This window comes from Brassica rapa, chromosome A04 (genome assembly GCF_000309985.2).
Source record: "Brassica rapa cultivar Chiifu-401-42 chromosome A04, CAAS_Brap_v3.01, whole genome shotgun sequence".
NCBI classification, from domain to species: Eukaryota; Viridiplantae; Streptophyta; class Magnoliopsida; order Brassicales; family Brassicaceae; genus Brassica; species Brassica rapa.
Window position 1 is genome coordinate 475,397 of NC_024798.2, and position 21,400 is coordinate 496,796.

At 37.9% G+C, this 21,400-nt stretch overlaps 4 protein-coding genes and 1 pseudogene across 4 annotated transcripts; 3 read left to right on the top strand and 2 right to left on the bottom strand.

Annotated features, from left to right (window-relative positions):
• The first annotated feature begins 150 nt into the window (after positions 1-150).
• On the top strand, positions 151-4,095 carry LOC103862796 (probable pectinesterase/pectinesterase inhibitor). Its single transcript, XM_033290844.1, has one exon. The coding sequence runs from the start codon at positions 3,262-3,264 to the stop codon at positions 3,913-3,915; it is 654 nt and encodes a 217-aa protein (XP_033146735.1). The 5' UTR covers positions 151-3,261; the 3' UTR covers positions 3,916-4,095.
• LOC103862795 (pto-interacting protein 1) lies at positions 1,444-2,294 on the top strand. Its single transcript, XM_033290323.1, has 5 exons — positions 1,444-1,501; positions 1,620-1,719; positions 1,799-1,931; positions 2,078-2,115; positions 2,237-2,294. Exons 1-5 carry the CDS (start codon positions 1,444-1,446, stop codon positions 2,292-2,294), a joined length of 387 nt encoding a protein of 128 aa, XP_033146214.1.
• Positions 4,096-10,044: 5,949 nt separating the features above from the next.
• Positions 10,045-11,088, bottom strand: LOC103863289. The gene has a single exon (XM_033290324.1). The coding sequence runs from the start codon at positions 11,086-11,088 to the stop codon at positions 10,045-10,047; it is 1,044 nt and encodes a 347-aa protein (XP_033146215.1).
• Positions 11,089-12,020: 932 nt separating this feature from the next.
• LOC103862797 (probable pectinesterase/pectinesterase inhibitor VGDH2) lies at positions 12,021-14,257 on the top strand. Its single transcript, XM_009140489.3, has 2 exons — positions 12,021-13,181; positions 13,358-14,257. Exons 1-2 carry the CDS (start codon positions 12,143-12,145, stop codon positions 14,044-14,046), a joined length of 1,728 nt encoding a protein of 575 aa, XP_009138737.2. The 5' UTR covers positions 12,021-12,142; the 3' UTR covers positions 14,047-14,257.
• LOC103862798 lies at positions 14,215-19,562 on the bottom strand (annotated as a pseudogene).
• Positions 19,563-21,400: the final 1,838 nt, after the last annotated feature.

Below are 21,400 nucleotides of genomic sequence, written 5' to 3' on the forward strand. Positions count from 1 at the left end.
CGTGGCGAAGAGTAAATTGACAATGTTGCCCTTCTTACTCATAGATGGTGTGAAACGTAGCTGGCGTGATTTATTTAGATATGATGAAATCTTTAAAAGATTTTGTGCTAGATTTGCTGAAGTTACCTCTGTAAATGATAATGTACAGAAGTGTTGCAGATTTGACCTCATCCACTCGTTCCCTGACTTGAACGGCGCTTTGAGGAACTGGATCAAGGAAAAGATTTGCATCCTTTACATTCAAAAACTGGATGATAATTGCCTTCACTAGACTATACATTTTTGGAATGAAATGATATAGAATAATAATTTCAAAGATTCCAAAAAAGAAATTTACCATTTAGTTTAATTGGAGTAGAATGATAATTTACCGACGAGTGTCTCTCCGATTGTAACCGATTTTAGTCTATTGAATATTTAATTTTAATATAAGTATTTGTTGTTTAAAAAATATGATTACGTCATACTGATCTTGATCAAGAACAATGAACTGTTTCTGTTGTTTCCATAAAGATGATCTGGTTGGAGATGCTGATTATGGAGGCCAGAATATGAAAAAACAATCAGGAGGTATTTGAGTTATAACTTGGGTTTCTCTCTCAAAATAAACAAAAACGTGTTTCTTCCTTTCATAACTGTGTTCCTGAATGGATGCATGTGAAGGAAATGATGGAAAACGCACTGCCCAACAGGCAGCTCAAGATGTGAAGGTGCAGCCAATAGAAGTAGAGCAACTAATGATTTCAGACCACGTTTTCTCGTTGGTGAAGGGTCATATGCAAGAGTATATCACGGTGTATTAAAGAATGATCAGCCAGTAGCAGTCAAAAAGTTAGATTCTAACCAACAGCCTGATAGTGAATTCCTTGCCCAGGTTTGGTGTACATATATACATATACATTTAATCTATGTTTATTGTTGATGAAATAGTTACCATGTCACGTACTTCTTAAAATTTTGGAAAAGTGGACCTGCGTGTTTCAATAGTTTCTAGGTTGAAACATGATAACTTTGTTGAGCTGCTTGGTTACTGTGTTGATGGGAATTCAAGGATACTTGTCTTCGGGTTTGCTCAAAACTGATCTCTTCATGATATTCTTCATGGTACAATGGAGAAATAAAATACTGGTGTCTCTTTACTTCAGTCGAGAGGATGATTTTGTTGATTTAGGTCGTCTTCACCGGTAGTATCAAATTGAACCTGAGTTTCTACTGAATTAAATATCAAAAATAAAAGAGAGGAACAAAAAAATAAATAAACAGTACTCTCAAGAATCTTTGAGAAATTTATCATAACATCATTGGTTTGAGTTTCTCATGTTTAAAATTTAATTGTAATTTTGTTTTATATTGATTTAAATCATTTAATATTCTAAGAAATCTTGTTACATGCTGATGGCCTTACTATATACCATATATATAATATCGTATGCTTCTTCAGGGATGAAAGGTGTGAAAGAAGCAAAGCCAGGTCCACTCTTGTCGATCGTGGCATCAACGAGTAAGTATTGTGGCTGGTGCAGCAAGAGGGCTTGAGTACTTACATGAAAAGGCGAACCCACATATCGTTCACCGTGACATCAAGTCCAGCAATATTCTAATATTTGGTGATGGTGTAGCTAAAATCGCTGAGTTTGATCTTTCAAACGAATCTGATATGGCAGCACGCCTTCATTCGAGTCGAATTCTTGGAACCTTTAGTTATCATGCCCCTGATGAGTAAGTTTGTTGTCATCTTCTTCTTCTTCTATTGCTCATCACGCTCACTCTCATATGTTATTTTTCTCTCTTTGATCAGATATGCAATGACTGGGCAACTGAGTGCAAAGAGTGATGTGTACAGCTTCGGTGTTGTATTGCTCGAGCTTCTAACAGGTCGAAAGCCCGTTGATCATACATTGCCTCGAGGCAAGCAAAGTTTAGTCACACGGGTAATATATACTGATCTCTTTATCAAAGATATAAAATTTGAACTATCTAGCATTACAAACATGTAACTAAATATTCTATAACTATGCTTTTGCCTTAGGCTACACCAAAGCTGTGTGTAGTTAAGTAATGCAGTGTGTTGATTCAGGACTCGGAGGAGATTACCCTCCAGAAGCTGTTGCTAAGGTATAAATCAAAACTAGTCTTGTCGTATTGATTCTAAGACACAAAGTAAAGAGGAAAAATAAAAGCATTCCTCGATTCAAAATGTATTTACGTTTAATAGTTTTTCTTGTTGATAATGCAGTTTGCAGTTGTTGCTGCATTGTGTGTACAATACGAAGATAGCTTCAGACCAAACATGAGAACTGTCGTGAATGCTTTTCAATCTTTTGTTGAATGTTCGGACCGAACCTGCGGGAGGAGAACATTAGTGTTGTGTGTTAACTCTTGGCCGTCACCTTTAATAAGATATTTAATTTATACAGTTTATAATATATAGTGTTCATATAATTAAGAGAGTGATCCTAATGTTTTGACCACTAAATTAATCTAAAACATGTGGGAATTATTGAAAATAAAAACAAATATAGAAGTGAGTCGTTGCTTGCGTGATTGTGGTATTTCAAACTAATTAAGTGTTATGAGTACACTGTAACATCTTTACTCCTTATGCACAACTTGAGGCATGCCTCCTGACATCTGTATTTCCATGATTAGCATCATATTTTGATGGTTGAGGATTGTGAAATATCCACTGAAGAAAAGTCCTTTAAAACCAAGCAAATCATCGAGAAATATCCAAGCAAATAATCTAATATAGGTTATTCTTGATATTAATAAAATGAATGCGCTGAATGAGGGAAATTTGAAGTCTGTATATGAAGAAAATGATCACTGATCACTTGTGACTATTGGAACATGTCAGGATGTTATTCCCATACTTTCTTCCGGTAAGCTGCTTTAACTACCGAAAAAAACTTTAAATTAAATATCAAAACGGTATAATTCCCATAACACTTATTTGTTTTTTAACCAGAAAAAAACTACTTCACTTACAAGTTAAAACCATACTTGCATTAAACGTAAAACTAAAATATAGCAAACATATTAGTTCGAAACGTTAACTGTTTAGCCTGAAATTAACCCGCAAATCCCTCGTTACGATACGTTAAGTACCTAGAAAATAAATAAAAAATCTAATAATATCTACCAAATATAGACGACTATAAATATGCACAACATGAATATCTCTATACCTAAGCTCTCTTCTTCCTCCCAATCCGTTCCCTTCCGATCCTTTTTTTTCTCCGTCCATACAAAAACACAATCATGAACACTCCAGTCATACATATATTATTGTTTCTCTTCGTAGCTGCCACCGCAACGGCAGCCGCTACACCAACCAAACGCACAAACTACCTTTTCACACCGCACGCAAAAGCAGTCGCGGGAATATGCACTGTAATCCAAACAAACACAAGTCTATGCTGCAAAACCCTTAAACACGTTCCTACCAACGACCCCATTGAATTGATCCGAGCGTTAGCGGTTGCGGCTGAATCTTCCGTGAAAAATAGTGTGGCTTTTCTCTCAGAAATCAAACCAAAACATACATCAAACGCAACCGCAGCTGCAGCGATCAGCAGCTGCGAGAAAAACTTGAAATACGCATTGGAAGATTTCACCGAGTTTTGGAAAGCTGCGGGGAAAGATGTAAAGACGTTGGCTCATAACTATTTCACGTGTAAGAAGACGCTAATGTCGATTATGGGGTATCATTGGACTTGTTTGGATGATATTGAAGATAAGAGTTTGTTGAAGGAAATGGAGATTGGGATTGGAGTTGGGAAGAACCTAAGCAGTGATTCGTATGATGTGTTCAATGGTTTAAATACTATTTTTAAGACTTTTGGTATTAAGGTGAAGCTGAACGAGGAAGACACTTCGCCCCGACCGCCACCATTGTCGGCTTATTACTACTGATTAAAGGATGGAGATGTAATTATTAATTAATGTCGTGTAATGCCTAAAACGATCACTAATGGAATCATATATAGATGGTTCTGTCATGTATGATTGTATGTTACAGGTTCTATACATGTATGGACGGATTTCGAGGAAAGGATATATTAACGGAATATTATATTTTATTTTTGTTAACTACTATTTGTTAGATATTTATTTGGCGATGTTATTATTTGTTTCTCCATAGTTTGAGCTATATATTTGCTTATGCTTTCGGGATCTGCATGTCAACATTCATCAAACTTATAGCTTCATTGATTAAATACAATATAATACTAAATATAGCTAGATAATGTATGTACATTTAATTACCCTAACGCTATAATGGATTGTAAATTCTAAGTGAGTATCTTTTACCAAAAAAAAAAAAAATTCTAAGCGAGTAGCAATTTGGAACTTTTATATTGTGGTGTTTGACCTAAACTCAAAGTATTAGAGCACTTCCAATGTGGGATTCTACCTATTGGAATTCTAAACTTTCATATATGTGTATGTATATGTATGCATATATTATATATGCATATGTAATAGTGAAATCCATTATTTGTGGAAAACCCAACCCAAAATTTCTTAAAACATGAAAGTTTAGAATTTTAATGGGTAGAATCCCTTGGAAGTGCTCTTACTTCCGCAATTACTTTCATACAAAGCCATAACCTCATGTCTCTTCCTAATTGTTTTCTTTTATGTACACTGAGAAAAAGAATCACGGATTCACGGTGATGTTTATATTAATATGTCCCTCTTGCTCGTTCTATTAGACGTAAATATGTACAAGTGTAATGTCATCCTGACAATGTACGGTAGCTCATTTTACTGAGACTAAACCATATTTGATATTTCCTTAAAAAATTCTGAGTGTCCTCGAAAATTCTGAATTCGGTTTTTCTATTTTACAATCACTTCATTAGACATTCCATTTCGAATCTCTTAACAACACTACTTATCGTCATATAAAAATTAAATTAACTTCACACATAAAAATGCACATGAACATAATTAATAGTCTAAAAAAAGTGCACCAATCAATACTAGGATACCGCCATGAAGACAAAATCTCACACAATTTCTTAGCTACCTGTTTTGTTCTAGTGTCCAAATAATTTAAACTTCTTAAATGATGAGATCAAACTCTCGAAGATGCTTTCAGCAATGTTAGGAATGAATAATCCAAAACAATTTGAGTTTTCTCTCAAATCCTAAAATCAATAAGATTATATTAAACTTTTTTTTTGATCAAACCATACTTCTTCTTCATTAACTTAAACAGAGTTTACAACTCCAAATGGAGTGTTTTGAAGCAAAAACAGGGCCTCCTTGGCCAAACGATCAGCAACCAGGTTACCGTTACGATTAACAAATTTAAAAGAAATAGAGGACAGGGAGAGACTCAACACGCCGAGGTCATGGAGAATTCCCTGCAGTGCAACCACAGACTTGTTTCCTGTGATAAGAGAGATGAGACTTTTTGAATCAGAGAAACAAACCAAGTCTTTTACATCATGCGAAATCGCAGCTTCCATCGCTGCCTTTAGTGCCAATGCTTCTGCCATAATAACAGAGGCCACCACTTCAGCTGAAGTCGAGCCCTGTACTAGCGTAGTTCCATCAGGTTTATAGCAAATCCAACCCAGACCTCCCGCACAAGATGAGCTGTTCCACGCTGCATCAGAGTAACAAGAGAAGACGTTTTCATCAACCTGAGGTAGCAAAGGCGGTTGAGTATGTACTTCAGTTCTTTGACAGTCTTTAGGCGAATCAGAGGGACTCTTTATGCCTGCTTTAGCATCTTGCCATTCCCTGGCATTTTTTATTGCTTTAGCTAGCACCTCTGTTTCCGAAAAAGACTTATCCTCAAAGCATAACTGGTTTCTACTTATCCATAGCACCCACATCATCCAAGGATAGAGTGGAACAGCCACTCCCACCGGGGGAAGATTAACCATTCTGGTACAAGCTTTTAGGAGATCATCCATGGATTGAATACCAGAAGGTGCAGGAACGAACATGGCAGGGCAACTGTCCCACACTTTCCTTGCAAAAGGGCATTGGAACATGACATGAAGAACAGACTCACTAGCCCCAAAACGCTTACAAGAACCATCAACGTGCAGTCCCCGCTTAAGGAGAGATTCACCTACCGCCAAGGCGTTGTGCTTGGTTTTCCAAAGGAATTGCCGGATCTTAGGGGAACACACTACGTTCCAGACACATTTCCTCCAATTGAAATCTTGATGACCCTTTTCAGTTTTGCCGCTGCGTACCCTGTCTTGGACGAGTAGTTCCCAGATTTTTCGAAGAGCCACACTAACTCGTCTTTCATATTTTGAGAGCTCGGGACAATTTTCCTGATGATGACCTCATACTGAGGTAAGTAGGTTTTGTGCTTACCTACGTCCCATGTGATCGAGTTAGGGATAAACAGCTCCTGAACCTTCATGTTTTGGGACTCGGCAGTTGGGGGACCCATCGGGCACAGCTGCTGTGTTGTTGACATCCAGTTATCACTCCACACACTGACCGAGTGACCGTCACCAATTACCCAGCCGAGCCCTTGCTTCAAGAGATCACATCCCGCGAGGATACCTCTCCAACCATGCGAAGCAGAATTTGGAGCGGAGCATTCAAGGATGTTTTCAGTACGACAGTACTTTTTCAGAAGCGTTTGTCCCAGCAGGGAGTTTGGGTTCTTCAAGAGTCGCCAAGAGTGCTTTGCGAGGAGGGCGTCATTGAAAGTTTTGATTTCCTTAAATCCTAGCCCACCGGCTCCTTTTGGGAGCGTTAGCTTGTCCCATGAAACCCAACACATCTTGCGGATCTCCGGCTTTACATCCCACCAAAAACGGGTAAGAACACTTTGGATTTGCTTACATAGTGACTTCGGTAACTTAAAACACGACATCGCATAGGATGGCATCGCTGCTAAGACTGCCTTGAGCAATACCACTTTTCCAGCCCCCGATAGAAATCTAGCAGTCCAGCTGTGGGCTCTTTGCTTGATTTTATACACGATACTAGCAAAGATATCTCTTTTTTTCCTTCCAAAGTGCTCCGGTAGGCCTAGGTACTTCCCAATACCACCTTCGTTGCTTATGTTCAGCTCTCCTTTAGCCCTATCTTTGGCCGCTTGATTCGTTTTTGAGGAGAAGGTGATCGACGATTTCGCTCGATTGATACTCTGTCCCGAGGCTAACTCATATCTACTGAGAATAGATACCAGTGTCGCACAGCTTGAGGCATTGGATTTACTAAAAAACATCGTATCATCGGCGAATATAAGGTGATTAATGGGTGGACAGTTTCTCGCAACCTTCACTCCGGGGAGAGTACCAGATCGCATGGCTTGTTGGCACAGTCCGGATAATACCTCTGTACATAATATGAAGAGGTAAGGTGAGAGTGGATCGCCTTGTCTAAGTCCCCTCGAAGGGAGGACATTCCCTTGCGGGCCTCCGTTTATGAGGAAAGAGTATGAGACTGATGAGACGCATTTCATGAGCCAAGAGATCCAAGTAGCATGAAAGCCAAATCTGGTAAGAACCGCTCGCAGGAAGTTCCATTCAATCATATCGTACGCTTTGCTCATGTCAGTTTTTACCGCCATTGAAACATGCTTCTTCGCTCCCGACTGTCGAAGGTAATGCAAGATCTTGTGAGTGATAAGTACGTTATCTGAGATCGACCGGCCTGGCACAAATGCCGACTGAGACAGGGAGATAATGGAATGAATTAGGTTGCAGCCGCCTAGTCAAAACTTTGGCGATTATCTTGTAGTGGGTGTTACAGAGGGCAATGGGGCGGTAGTCAGATACCCTCTTCGCACTTAGGATCTTCGGAATAAGCCGTAAATGAGTCTCATTTTGTCTCGGTTGCAGATGGCTTGTTTCAAAAAAACTCCGTATGTCACAGTATACATCTTCTCCTATCACATCCCAAAATGATTGATAAAACCCAGCTGAGAAACCATCGGGTCCCGGGGCTTTATCGGAGTGGATAGAGAAGACAGCAGCTTTGACTTCTTCAAATTCCGGGATCGCTATCAGGATTTGATTTGCCTCCTCTGTGATCACAGGTTTTATTGCCTCCCGTACCACCTCCTCTGCTTCTGTGTTTCCTGAGGTGAAGAGCTTCTGATAGAAGAGACCAAAAACATTCACGATCTGTTCTTCCTCATAGAAAGCTTGGCCATCCTCATTTTCCACAACTGAGAATTTATTCCTAGCCCTTCTCCCTCTTGTCACTGCATGGAAGAATATGGAGTTTTTATCTCCTTCGTTTAGCCACTGAATGCGGCTACGTTGTCTCCAAAAGGCTTCCTCTTCCGCATACGCATTTGTCAAAGTTTCATGGATCTCTTTTATTCTCTCTTGGTTCGGTGCGGGATCCGACAGAGCTTGTTCCAGTAACATCTGGTTCTTGATCAGCTCAACTTTGCTGTTAGAAGCTTGGTCTTTAACCCACTCAATAAGGTTTCTTCTGATGGTGTTGATCTTTGTTAGGACTGAATCAGAGCTCTGATTCCAGGTTTCCTCCACCAGTTTACGCACCTCAGGTTTATCACTCAATCGTCTATCATAACGGAAAACACCTTTCTTTTTCTTCAGGTTAAGATCAAAGTGAACGAGGATAGGTTTGTGATCGGAACCTTCGAAGCTCAAGTACTCACTTCTTGCTGCCGGGAACATCTCCATCCAGTCTAAGTTCGCCATGGCTCGATCTAACCGGGACTGGATAAAATGAGAGTATCTAGTACCTCTGCAAGATAGAGAGTTACCCGAGAACTGAAGGTCCCATAGAACGTTTTGTGCAACAAAATTCCGGAATGAGACAAACGAACCTTCCCATCTAGCTGGTCCTCCCACTTTTTCAGAATTATCTAGAAGGTCGTTGAAATCACCGGTTAGTAGCCAAGCTCCATCTCTTTGCGCTCCTATGGTGGAGAGTTCCTCCCAGAATTTGGCTCTATGCTCAGGTTGGGGAACACCATAGATGTACAATACAAAAAAGGATTTATCATTATAAATTTATAAGTGACCTTTGTATCGATTACATTCGCTGAGGGAACTAGGATTTCTACATCAACATTATCTTTCCAAGACAAGGCTAGACCACCACTAAGACCCACAGGTGGTATTGTGAAGTGGTTAGTAAACTCGGTGCCTCTATACATCTTGAAAACGTCTTCATCTTTCCTCTTAGTCTCCATTAGGAACATGATGTCCGGGGAATCTTTGGTCCGAAATTCCCTGAGACATCGAAGTGTCAAGTCGCTCCCGATGCCTTGATAGTTCCAGCACATATTGACTAAGGAAGAGGATTTGGACCGGGCCAAAAATCCGATCCTTTTCTCTTCGAAGCTGGTATGATGGTTGTGCGCGGTTGAGCTCTAGTCTTTGGCCCCTGAGTTCCTTTAGCTGGACCAGTAGTAGTCGAGGCTTTACGTCTAGGAGAGTTCTGGCCTTTTGTGATTCTTCTTTTCTTAATACTGACTCCTTGAGTTGGACTCCTGACGATCCGCTTCTTTGAGCCTGAGGGTAAGCTCGCCTTTCCCTTTCCCTTCTCAGCATTCCCAACGAGTTTTGGCACATCAGCAGATCGCAGAGCCATCATACCCGTCCCATTTAGGTTAGGCTCAGGGTTATTCACTTGGCCAAGTCTCAGTGAGACATGGATTCTGTCTTCGCTCAGAGACCGGATAGGAGATCTATCAGTAAAGCCTTGTTGATCAACCTCCCCTATTGGCCGCTTATCTTTTGAGCCAGACGATCTACAGCTTCCTCCGGAAGTCTGGTGGTTTAGGTTGTCCTCTAGATACTGGATATCAACTTCTTGCAGCCTACCAGAAGCTGAGTTAGCGAATCCATCATGGAGTAATGGGATCCTGACCTCTGGATGCGATAATCTCTCCAAAGCAGATCTTCTTTCACTAGAGTGATTTCCCCTATCTTCAGATCTTTGGTTTGCAACTGGGGTGACAAGCTGAATAGAAGGACCTTCCCGCTGAGGTCGTGGGGAAGGTGTATGAGTCGCTTGTGAGTGGCTTAATCGCTGAGGAGTAGATGATTTTGCTCCTGCTATAACCGGTCTTCATTCTGTTCTTAGTGCAGATGTGTAGCTTTTGGAGTGGTTTTCTCTGTGAGTAGCAGCCTCGCTTTCCTTTGTGAAGGATAAGCGCTCTCTAGCAGAAGGTCTCCCAGGGCGGTCCCTGTTTGTTTGAGAAGACTCATACCTCCTATGGGGGTCTCTTCTGATGCCATAATCATAAGGAGGGTTTGATTCACTTCTCCAAGACGAATCTTTATGTTCTTCGTTTTTCCAACGAGTTGAGGAAGCAAAGTTTTCGCTCGGGTTCCAGTTCAGATTCCTGGAGCCTTTCTTCTCATCTTTCCTTCTTCTATCTGCCTCTAGTCTTTCAAGAGTACGGTTTTGAGAAATTCCCAGACGGGTTTCTCTCCCATCTCTGTTTTCCTTCCTGGGAAACGTTGGACACGCATCACCTTCATGAGTCAGGGAGAGACAATGGAAACAATGTTTCTCAAGGTTTTCATATTCGAGCTCTACTTCTTTTATCTCGCCCGAAGGTAAGCTGATATCATGTTTCATCTCAAGAGGTTTCAATCCATTTATGGAAACCCGAACTCTTCCTCTATCAACATCCCAATCCTCTACTGGTCCAAGTACCTTTCCAATTGCTTTCAATGCATCTTCCGTCCAGTAATGGAGTGGTATACTGTGAACAGAGATCCAGAACGGGATTAGAGAAGGGAAGTTGTCGGAGACAATTGGCTCCCACCTCTGGAGGATCAGCATCCATCTTTTGAAGTGGTAAGGGCCTTTTGAGAGGATGAGCTGGAGATCTCTCTTAGTTTCGAACTTGAACTGGAACAGGTAAGGCCCCAGAGCTTTACCAGTAATCTGACCCGCAACATTCCAATGGTTAAGGAAGAAGTCCACCAGTGCTTTTGTCTTTTGAATCGCCGGGTTAGTTACTCTCCCAATGAGAGTCAACTTATGTTCTTCAATTAGAGCGTAGTTATTTGAAGCCAGGATTATCACTGGTGGTCGCTTAGCCTGTTTTGGCTGATCTTGAATCCATTTTCCTTTTTCTCCTCTCGACAATCTGTGAGCCATTTATACTGAAGAGAGAGAGATTTTTGGTAACAAATGACCGTAGTAAATGTTGAAACGGTAGATCCGAAACCTTCGGTAAAACCTTAATGACAAGGTAAGAAACTACACAAGACAGTAAAGAGAGTATCTAGAGGAAAACTGGAACCATGCTCTCCACCCAAAAAGGTAAAAGCTGTTTCTTTTGTTTCATCTGTACTCTTCTTCATTCGTTAGATCTACGTCATCTCGTTCATTTGTTCACCCAGCTGGTACCGTAGAAGTGTAAGTCTTGATCGAGCGGAGCGGAGGGGAGAAATTGAGCTCTCCGGGAAGGGTTCCGGTTAACAAGCGTCACTTTCCAACGGTAGATACGGCGGGGGAGCGGTGGAGATCTCACAAAGTCAACTAGGAACAGTAACTCTCGAAATTTGTGTCTGGGAGCTTTTTATCGTATTAATAGTTGTTATTATTAAGACTATATTAAACTAAGACTCCAATTGGTAACATTAAAAGAATACGTGGAATAAGATAAAAAAGAATGAAGAGAAATAAAATAAGAGAAAAATATTTTCCTCTCATAATTTGATAAGAAATAATTGTAGTCTATTATTCCTTAAATGTTAAGGAATATAAATGAATTACGGGTAACAAATATTCTATGTAAATAATGTAAATTATAAAGAATTTTAAGGAATTCACTATTTCTATTCATCTTTTTTTTGTCACCATTTTTCATCCTTAAAATAGATTTTTATTTTAGTAATCAAAATTACACCTCTTGATCAGGACATAATCAAATAATCTTGTGGTGGCTAATTTTTAATCTCAAAGCTAATATTAGACTAGAGAACTTGTAGCCATTCAACGGCCTAAAATCTCTCCATCCATGCAAAGCTCATGCAAGCCCTAATTTTAGAAAATACAACTCCTATAAGAATCTCCCCTCAGTGCACCATTAACAATCCACCGGGCTTTGTTTCAATAAATCCCCTTCCTCTCCTATCTACCTCCTGAATAAACCCGGAGGGAGAGAAAAAAACACAAAAATAATAAAAAGGGGACAATATATTAAAAAATGGCAGTTGGAAAAATTGTTATATCTGTGGCATCCATCCTTCTGGTGGTGGGTGTTGCTATAGGAGTTGTCACCTTTGTTCATAAAGGTGGTGATGCAGGTGGCGAAAAGACTCTGAACTCGCATCAGAAAGCAGTTCAGACAATATGTCAGACAACCACAGACCAAGGCTCATGCGCAAAAACTCTTGAACCAGTCAAAAGCGATGATCCAAGCAAGCTTATCAAAGCCTTCATGTTGGCTACAAAAGACGCCATCACAAGATCCTCAAACTTCACGGCTACAACCGAAGAAGGCCTGGGGAAAAACATGAACGAGACTAGCAAGGCCGTTCTTGAGTACTGCAAGAGAGTGTTGACATACGCCCTTGAGGATCTTGAGACCATTGTTGAAGAAATGGGTGAAGATCTTCAGCAGAGCGGAAGTAAGATTGACCAGCTTAAACAATGGTTAACTGGAGTTTTCAATTACCAAACCGATTGTCTTGATGACATTGAAGAAGAGGAATTAAGAAAAATCATGGGTGAAGGAATCTCTAACTCCAAAGTTTTGACCAGTAACGCTATCGATATCTTCCATTCTGTTGTCACCGCTATGTCCCAAATGGGTGTCAAGGTCGATGATATGGGAGGAACTGGAGCTCCTGGGCGTCGTCTTCTTGAAGACATCGACGCAAAGGGACTACCTACATGGCTTTCTGGCAAAGACAGGAAGCTTATGGCTCAGGTGGGACGTGGTGGTGATGATGGTATCGGTGAAGGAGGCGGTGGTGGCGGTAAAATCAAGGCGACTCATGTGGTGGCTAAGGATGGAAGTGGAAACTTTAAGACAATTTCCGAAGCAGTTAACGCTTGCCCGGAGAAAAACCCTGGACGTTGCATTATCCATATCAAGGCTGGTGTCTACAAGGAAATGGTCAGAATCCCTAAGAAGAAGAACAACATTTTCATGTTTGGTGATGGTGCTACAAAAACCATCATTACTTTTGACAAAAGTGTTGCACTTAGCAAAACCACTACTTCACTCAGTGCCACCGTTCGTAAGTCTCTCATTTAAACTATAACATCTATTATTGATCTAACTATATTCAAAACCAAGCTTGAGATTTTGGTTGAAAATGTTTTCATTTGGTTATGCCAGCTAGAACCGATATTACTATATATTGCATTGCTAAATAATGTTGATATCTAATTATACTTATTTGCATGCATGCAGAGGTTGAATCTGAGGGATTCATGGCGAAATGGATCGGATTCCAGAACACTGCTGGTCCATTAGGACACCAAGCGGTTGCATTCCGTGTGAACGGAGACCGTGCAGTCATATTCAACTGTAGATTTGACGCTTTCCAAGACACACTCTACGTCAACAACGGACGTCAGTTCTACAGGAACATTGTTGTGTCCGGTACAGTCGATTTCATCTTCGGAAAGTCCGCGACCGTGATCCAAAACTCTCTAATCCTCATCCGAAAGGGTAGCCAGGGACAGGCCCATTACGTTACAGCCGACGGTAACGAGAAAGGTGCAGCAGTCAAGATCGGTATCGTTCTTCAGAACTGCCGTATCATGGCGGACAAAGACCTCGAAGCTGAAAAGCTAACCACCAAATCGTACCTAGGACGGCCGTGGAAGAAATTTTCCACCACCGTAATTATTGGAACTGAGATTAGTGATGTGATTAAGCCAGAAGGATGGTCCGAATGGAAAGGAGAAGCTAACCACAAAACCGCTAAATACATTGAGTTCAATAACCGTGGACCAGGAGCTAACACTGCTGCTAGGGTTCCTTGGGCCAAGATCGCTAAGTCTGCGGCTGAGGTTGAAGGTTTCACCGTCGCTAAATGGTTGACTCCGGTTAACTGGATTCAAGAAGCCAACGTGCCTGTCCAGCTTGGATTGTAAGAAAACAAACAAACAAATATTAACGAATAAAACAGTATGTGATAATGTAAAGAGGTAACGATATACGACCTCGTCTCTGGGGACCAGGGCTCTTTTTGATATTATTATACAATATAGGGGTTCTAGACATTGTGGGATGAAGTTTGTATAAGATTGCTTTTGTTTCACGTGCAAAAAAAAAAAAAAAACTAATGTTGTTTCAGTTGTTTTACCCTTTTTATCCTAAATAATGAATTTCTTCTAACCATTTTGTTGTGTGTATATATATCCCTATCCTTTTTCTGTTACAATATGAACTAAATAATATGATTGATAGATAAAACTTCGTAAAAACAAACAAACCAATATATTTATCTACAATTTATGTGTAAACATGTACTAGCTAGTTTTCTTCAAAAAAATATGTACTAGCTAGTTTGATAAAATATAAACCAAATACACATCTAACGCCCGTTGATAAAAATAATGTTTGATGTGTTTCTTTTAATTTTTGTTTGGTTTTCAAATAGATTTCGCTTCTGTTTTTAATTTGGTTTCGATGGGGAGCCATATAATATAACTCTCAGGTGCAATATATCAGAAACTACCGGTTAGCAGTGACCAGAGGGGACAACTTATATGTCAGGAGGTGTAATCTTACCTCTATTCAACTCCAATACAGGAATCAGAATCAAGACTTCTCCTGGAAGAGGAGGGTACGTTAGAAACGTTCATGTATCAAACGTGAAGCTAGATAATGTGCAGAAAGCTATCAGGTGCACTGGTAAGTATGGTGAACATCATGAGATTTGATCCTACAGCACGTCCGGCTATATAGAGAGTCACGTTTGAGAATGTTGATGGTGAAGGTATTGGTGTTGCGGGTCTTAGTGAATGTATAGAATTAGATGAATTTAAGAATATATGTTCCTTAATGTTACTATATTACGGTGAAGAATAATCCCTAATAAAGAAGAACTCGAAGAAAGCTCCATGGAGATGCTCAAATGTTAGAGACTATTCACAGAGATTAGTTGTGATTCTTTTGAAGAGAGTATCTTCCCGAAGCATATCTCTGATTGGTTTGGGTAGAAAAGGATAATCTGGAGTAATTAAGGGGTTTAAGTAGGTCACCATGGCTGCTTTCTTGATAAGTTGACCATTGAGGGCAGCACGCAGTTTGCGTTGTTGTCGAGAAATCTTCAAATTTTCCTTACTATTTTTCTATGAAATTTCGCTTTTCAAAAGTGATGTTTTCGTTTGTTCCTTCTTTCATTTTTTTTAATTGCAAGTTTGTGCGCAGTGAGAAAAATAAACCCTAAACCATAATCACTAAATCCTAAATCCAAGTATAAACCATAAACCAAAATATAAACCATAAATCTCAAATACAATATAACAAAATAAATAGCATAGTACATAAAATTGAAATTATGAAATATCTATGATTGCATGAATGGAGTTAATGATAATCTCAATCTTATCCCCCAACTTCTAAATACTAAACCCTAAACTCTAATCACTAAATTTAAAATCCAAATATAAACCCTAAATCCAAATAACAAAATCTTGAAAACAGTACATAATATTATGTAATATTAAACTATACATATAGATCATTCATTGTAATATTCTACTTTTAACTATAAAATATAATCATTATAAATAGGACAAAACAAATTTGTGTGAAGTTTACATTTGTTATGGGTGTGGTTAACTGAATGCTCATGTAATTACAAGTGGGGTAACAACAAACATAATACATATTATGCTACATATATTATGTACATATCTGTTCTATTTGTCTATATAGAATAGAACAGGAATTTGTGTATGGAATAGTAACACAAGTTAATTTTCCTTCGTGCGAATAATCATCGTGTCCATAACATACTGCTCAACACCCTGAGCTTTTGCAATCTTTACTATGAGAATAAACGACTCCCGACCCTATGGATACTTAAGGAAGTAGTCAATATTGGTCAACATACTAACCATTTCATGTCTAATTTTCGTCGTTCCAAAGAGTTGTGTACAATATTCATTTCTTTCCAGTTGGTTCAAATCCAGTTTCAAACATTCTGCCTGGAAGGCTTAATTCTTACATGACAACCTGCAAAAGAAAACCAATCTGAAAAGATATCATACGGAGCATAGAACGAAACTATCAATAGCATATAATACTATATACTTGGGAAGTACTATACTATATCAAAGAAGAACAAATTGAATATTGGCTAAGGAATAAATTATAATATTTATGGTAGCTACATAGAGCCGGTCCTACTAATTAATGGGCTGGAAGTAAATCTTAAAAGTGTGACCTATTTATATTTAGCTTTATAAGAAGAAAAAGGAAATTTAAATAATGTCAATAGGTTAGGTTGAACTCCTCACCTCCTCTGCACTAAAAATATGTTTTACCAGTTGACCTATTGAATTATTTATTTAAATTTGTGGCTGGTATTATTGATAATTTAGTGGCGGCCGGAAGCACCAGCTTCTCCCGCTTCTGTCCAAGGCCGCCTCTGTAGCTACAGAGTGCAATTTCCCTATTTTGTATGTGTTTTTTTAATGCTTTGCTGAGAAGAACAATTGTATATCTCCGATATAGTCTGTTGAGATTGTATTTTTGTGTTGTTAACAAATTTTTTTATAAAAAAATTCAAATTCCAAAAAAGAACAAACTCTAGTTATCAGTATTTGATCAAAAAAAAAAACTCAAATTTGAAGACAGGTGAAAGTTAACGTAAACTAGTATTATACCAGAAAATATTCAACGAGGTTGATTCAAACTATGTGAAAACCTCAACTGAAACATAAAGAGAAATTTGATTACAGATCCGTTAATAAACATATACTAGCACTGTATTAAAGATTTATGAACCATAGAAGAGTATAATGTATTTATTTATTAGTATAATGTAATTATTCAATTATTATATTAGTTTTGAATATTGGAATCCAAGATTTAATTTCTTTTGAATTGCGGCTAGAGGTGTTTGATTCTGACTTTTGTTCGGTTTTAGTGTTTTTTGGTTTTTAGATATTTCAGTTTATAAATAATTGATTTTCGGTTTATACCCAAACCATAACTATAATTACCTTTTAGAACAAATTTTATTTTATATGATTAGAAATATTTATTAAAACTTAAATATCTATTTTGTACGGAAATTTTTAAATATAATATTTTCTGTTTTTTAACTATTAAAAATAAAATAAGAAAATAGTAATTTCATAATATTAATAAATAAATATATTTTAGTACAAATATATAACAAGAAAAAGTATATGTTTTATTTGATTTGATGAAAAATGGGAAAAAACAAAATAACCCTTTTAACTTAGAAAAATAACAAATTATTAAAATCAATGTCTTAAATATGAATATCATATTAATAAAATAAATTATGTATTCATTATTAATTTTATTATAAAATTTACATATAAGTATACCAATATATTTTAGTTAAACGATTTTTTGTTTATACCGGAACATATTCATATATTGTGGTTTCTTAAACAACATCTATTCAGTTTATACGATATTAAACTAATTATCAAAACAAAAAAAAAGTTTATACGAATATTAGCAAATTCTAATCAATTTTCTATTTTGTTTCTGTTTTACCGAATTTAATATCCCTAATTGTAGCTCACGTGTGGAAGTCTAGTAAGTAAAGTTGAATCTTAAACTTGAAAGTTGTATTAAAAGTTCATATCAAAACTTAGAAAAATATATAAGTATGTAGTAATCTTCAATTGTATAGTTAGTTTTCATGTATGAGTTCAATTCATATAAAATTTAGTTTTATTATACATAGGCTAGCTAGTAATTTTCTCAAATTAAAAAAAAAACAACAAAACATAAATATTCTTGAAAAGGATCTGATTTTTTTTTCATCCTTACAAGTTACAACCGAATAATACTAACATTAAGTAACAAACTAAAAACAAAATTTTGAATAAATCTCCGACAAACAAGTGATTTACATCATGACAAAACTTTCTTCCCACACTGTATTGGTCAAATCCTAGATTCCATCTTTGCTTTACTTTTTATATCAGTAGTGATACGTTCTTGAGATTTTTAGTCTTCTCACGCTAGACAAGAACATCCTATAGAATAATCAATTAAACCCCATTAGACTTCTACATCATTATATAGTCATTAATCAAAATTGCAATGTGTTTAATTAAAGATTAAATATATTAAAAAGATTAAATATAATAAATTAGAAAAGTACTTACTCCCAAGGAACATCTCCAACCATTATCCAGTCACCTTCCTTGTCTGCGTACGTTAGCACATGACTCTTCTCGCTACACATATCTTCTTCTTCAGCCCCTGTTTCAGTTTTCATCATATTTATTATGTTATGGTTACAAAGAGTGAAAGAGATTTATAGGATGTTCTTGTCTAGCGTGAGAAGACTAAAGATATCATATTCTTTAGCAAAAAAAGAGCCAAAACATAAACGAGATATGTATAATTATTTTGAGTGCGTTATATTCATATATATAAGATATTGGTGACATGCAAAGATATATAAATATAGATAAAAAAAAGATATATAAATATATGTGAGTAAATTCTTACATAGGATTGAGGCGTTGAACATGTAATCGAGAGTTGTGATCAAATCATGGTATCCATTAAGAGAAAATAGATCGATTTTTCTTCCAATAGGAACACCTTCACGTAGAAGTTTCCGAGACTATTACACTCGTTTTGATCTTCTTCTTCAATGATCATTTTATGATCAGCCGCAACGACTCCATATTCATCATGATTTTCTCCACCGTTGTAATACTGTCCGGACGATGATCCGAAGCTAAGTCCGAGCCTCAGGTCCGTGCTTAGGTTCCGAGTATTACTCGAAGAGACACCAAATGGGTTGCTTTTGCAGCTACTTTCTATCGATGAAGACGGTGAGCTTCTTCTTCTTCCCATTTTTTTTTTCTGACTATTCTCTTTCTCTAAGATTTTGATGTAAAGATGTGATTAATGATTTGAACGTGTGTGTATATATATAGAGAAGGATTTTTAAAATTATAATTTAATATAATGTTCCCAGAAGAGGAAGAATTGATATTGATATGGTCTTCTTTTTTTTTTGAATAAATAAAAATGATGAGACAGTGTTGTTAAAGATGTTGCTGATGTAGCAGACAAGTATACGTGTCAACCAGACATTTGGTCAAAGTGTTGGTATAGACTTTGTGCTTGGATGTTTTTGGTGGATGTGTTCTATTTGTATTGTTTCAAGTTTAATACTCCAATCCTAGTACTCTTCGTTTAACAAAAATATTACAATTGTTTCCTTTTCCTTGATAGAAAACCCCCAAAAAACATTATCCGAAATTTATTTATTGAATCAAGCTCTCAAACTCACACTTTATTAATCACTCAATGCTTTAGAAAATAACTCAAAACTAAAGCTCTCAACACACACATAAGTTATGCAACACTCTTGCATATCCTTATATATAAATCTTAAGTTCCTAAACTCATTAGGAAACTACTCTTATAGATAACTCTAACATATGACTTTCCTAATCTCATAGGAAAGTGGTAGCTTGTTTCCTAAGCTACTTCAAGTTCACTTCAACATTCACCCCCTTGATCTTGAAGTCTCCATTTGAAACATCTTGAATCCCAATCAAGTCTCTCATCTCCTTAAATTTAATTCTCCCGAGTGCTTTAGTAAGTATATCAGCCTTTTGCTTAACTCCTGCAATATGCTCCACGCTCACCATGTTCTTTTCAATGCATTCTCTTATAAAATGAAACCTCGAATGTATATGCTTGCTGCGACCATGAAAAACTGGATTCTTGGTCAAGGCTATAGCAGATTTATTGTCTATTCGTATCATCACTTTGTTGCCCACACGTCCAATGCTCTCCTCAAGTAGATCCTGTAACCAAATTGCTTGTTTGGCTGTCTCTGTTGCCGCCATAAACTCAGCTTCACATGATGACAATGCAACAATCTCTTGCTTCTGAGAACACCATGTAATCGGATTGCCACCAAGATAGAAAATATGACCTGTTGTACTCTTGCCATCATCTGGATCAGCATTATAGCTACTATCGCTGTAGCCTATCAAACCTTCCTGCGACTTAGATCCAAACTCGAGACCATACGTCAAAGTTCCTTGTAGATACCGGAGCACTTGTTTTAGTGCAGCCTTGTGAGATTCCTTTGGAGCGTGCATATACCTGCTTAACACTCCAACACTATACGCCAGATCAGGCCTTGTATGTATCAAGTATCTTAAACAGCCGATGTTCCTCCTGTAGTCGGTTGCATCAACGCCACGTTCGTCATCGGCTCTACACAACTTTAAGCCTGCATCCATCGGTATATGCACTGCGTTACATCCTTTCATTCCGGCGGTCTCAAGTATCTTTGTAGCATATCTTTCTTGGCTTAGCACAATACTTCCTTCTCGCTGTGAAACTTCTATGCCAAGATAATAACTTAGTCGACCGAGATCACTCATCTCAAATCTTGTCGCCATATCTCTCTTAAACTCTAGTATCATCTCCAAGCTTGAACCAGTCACGAGTAGATCATCAACATAAACTGCCACGACCAACAGATGCTCCTTATTTTCTTTTCGGTATAAGGATGGTTCCTTTAGACATCGCACAAACCTTAGATCTCGCAGTACTGCATTTAATTTCTCATTCCATGCCCTTGGGGCTTGTCTTAAGCCATATAATGCCTTCTTTAATTTGTAGACCTTAGTTTCACTCCCTTTGATTATGTAACCTTCAGGTTGTGAAACATAGACCTCTTCTTTTAACTCGCCGTGAAGAAAAGCCGTCTTGACGTCGAGATGATGAAGTTGCCAGCCACGTGATGCAGCCATTCCGATGATCAAACGCACAGTTTCAATACGCGCAACTGGAGCAAACACCTCGTCGAAGTCAATACCATGCTTTTGTATATATCCCTTAGCCACAAGTCTTGCTTTGTATTTGTTTATGCTTCCATCAGAGTTTCTTTTAACTTTAAACACCCACTTTAATCCTATTGCTTTACAATTTGGAGGAAGATCTCCTAGACTCCAAGTTTTGTTCTTCTCGATAGACTTGATTTCATCATCACATGCATCTCTCCATACTTTCAATTCGCTTGCTTCCTCATAGTTCCATGGCTCTTCGTTGACAAGAAGCAAAAGATGTTCACACTCGGCTTCGCATAACGTCTCAAAGTCATCTTCTTCACACAGAAGTTCATAGTCCTCAAGGTAACTTGGCAACCTGCTCGTTCTTGTGGAGCGCCTCAGCTCCATTGGCAAATCCTCTGTATCTGCTTCGTTACCAACCTCTTCTTCTTTTGCTTCTTGAGTGTTATCTTTA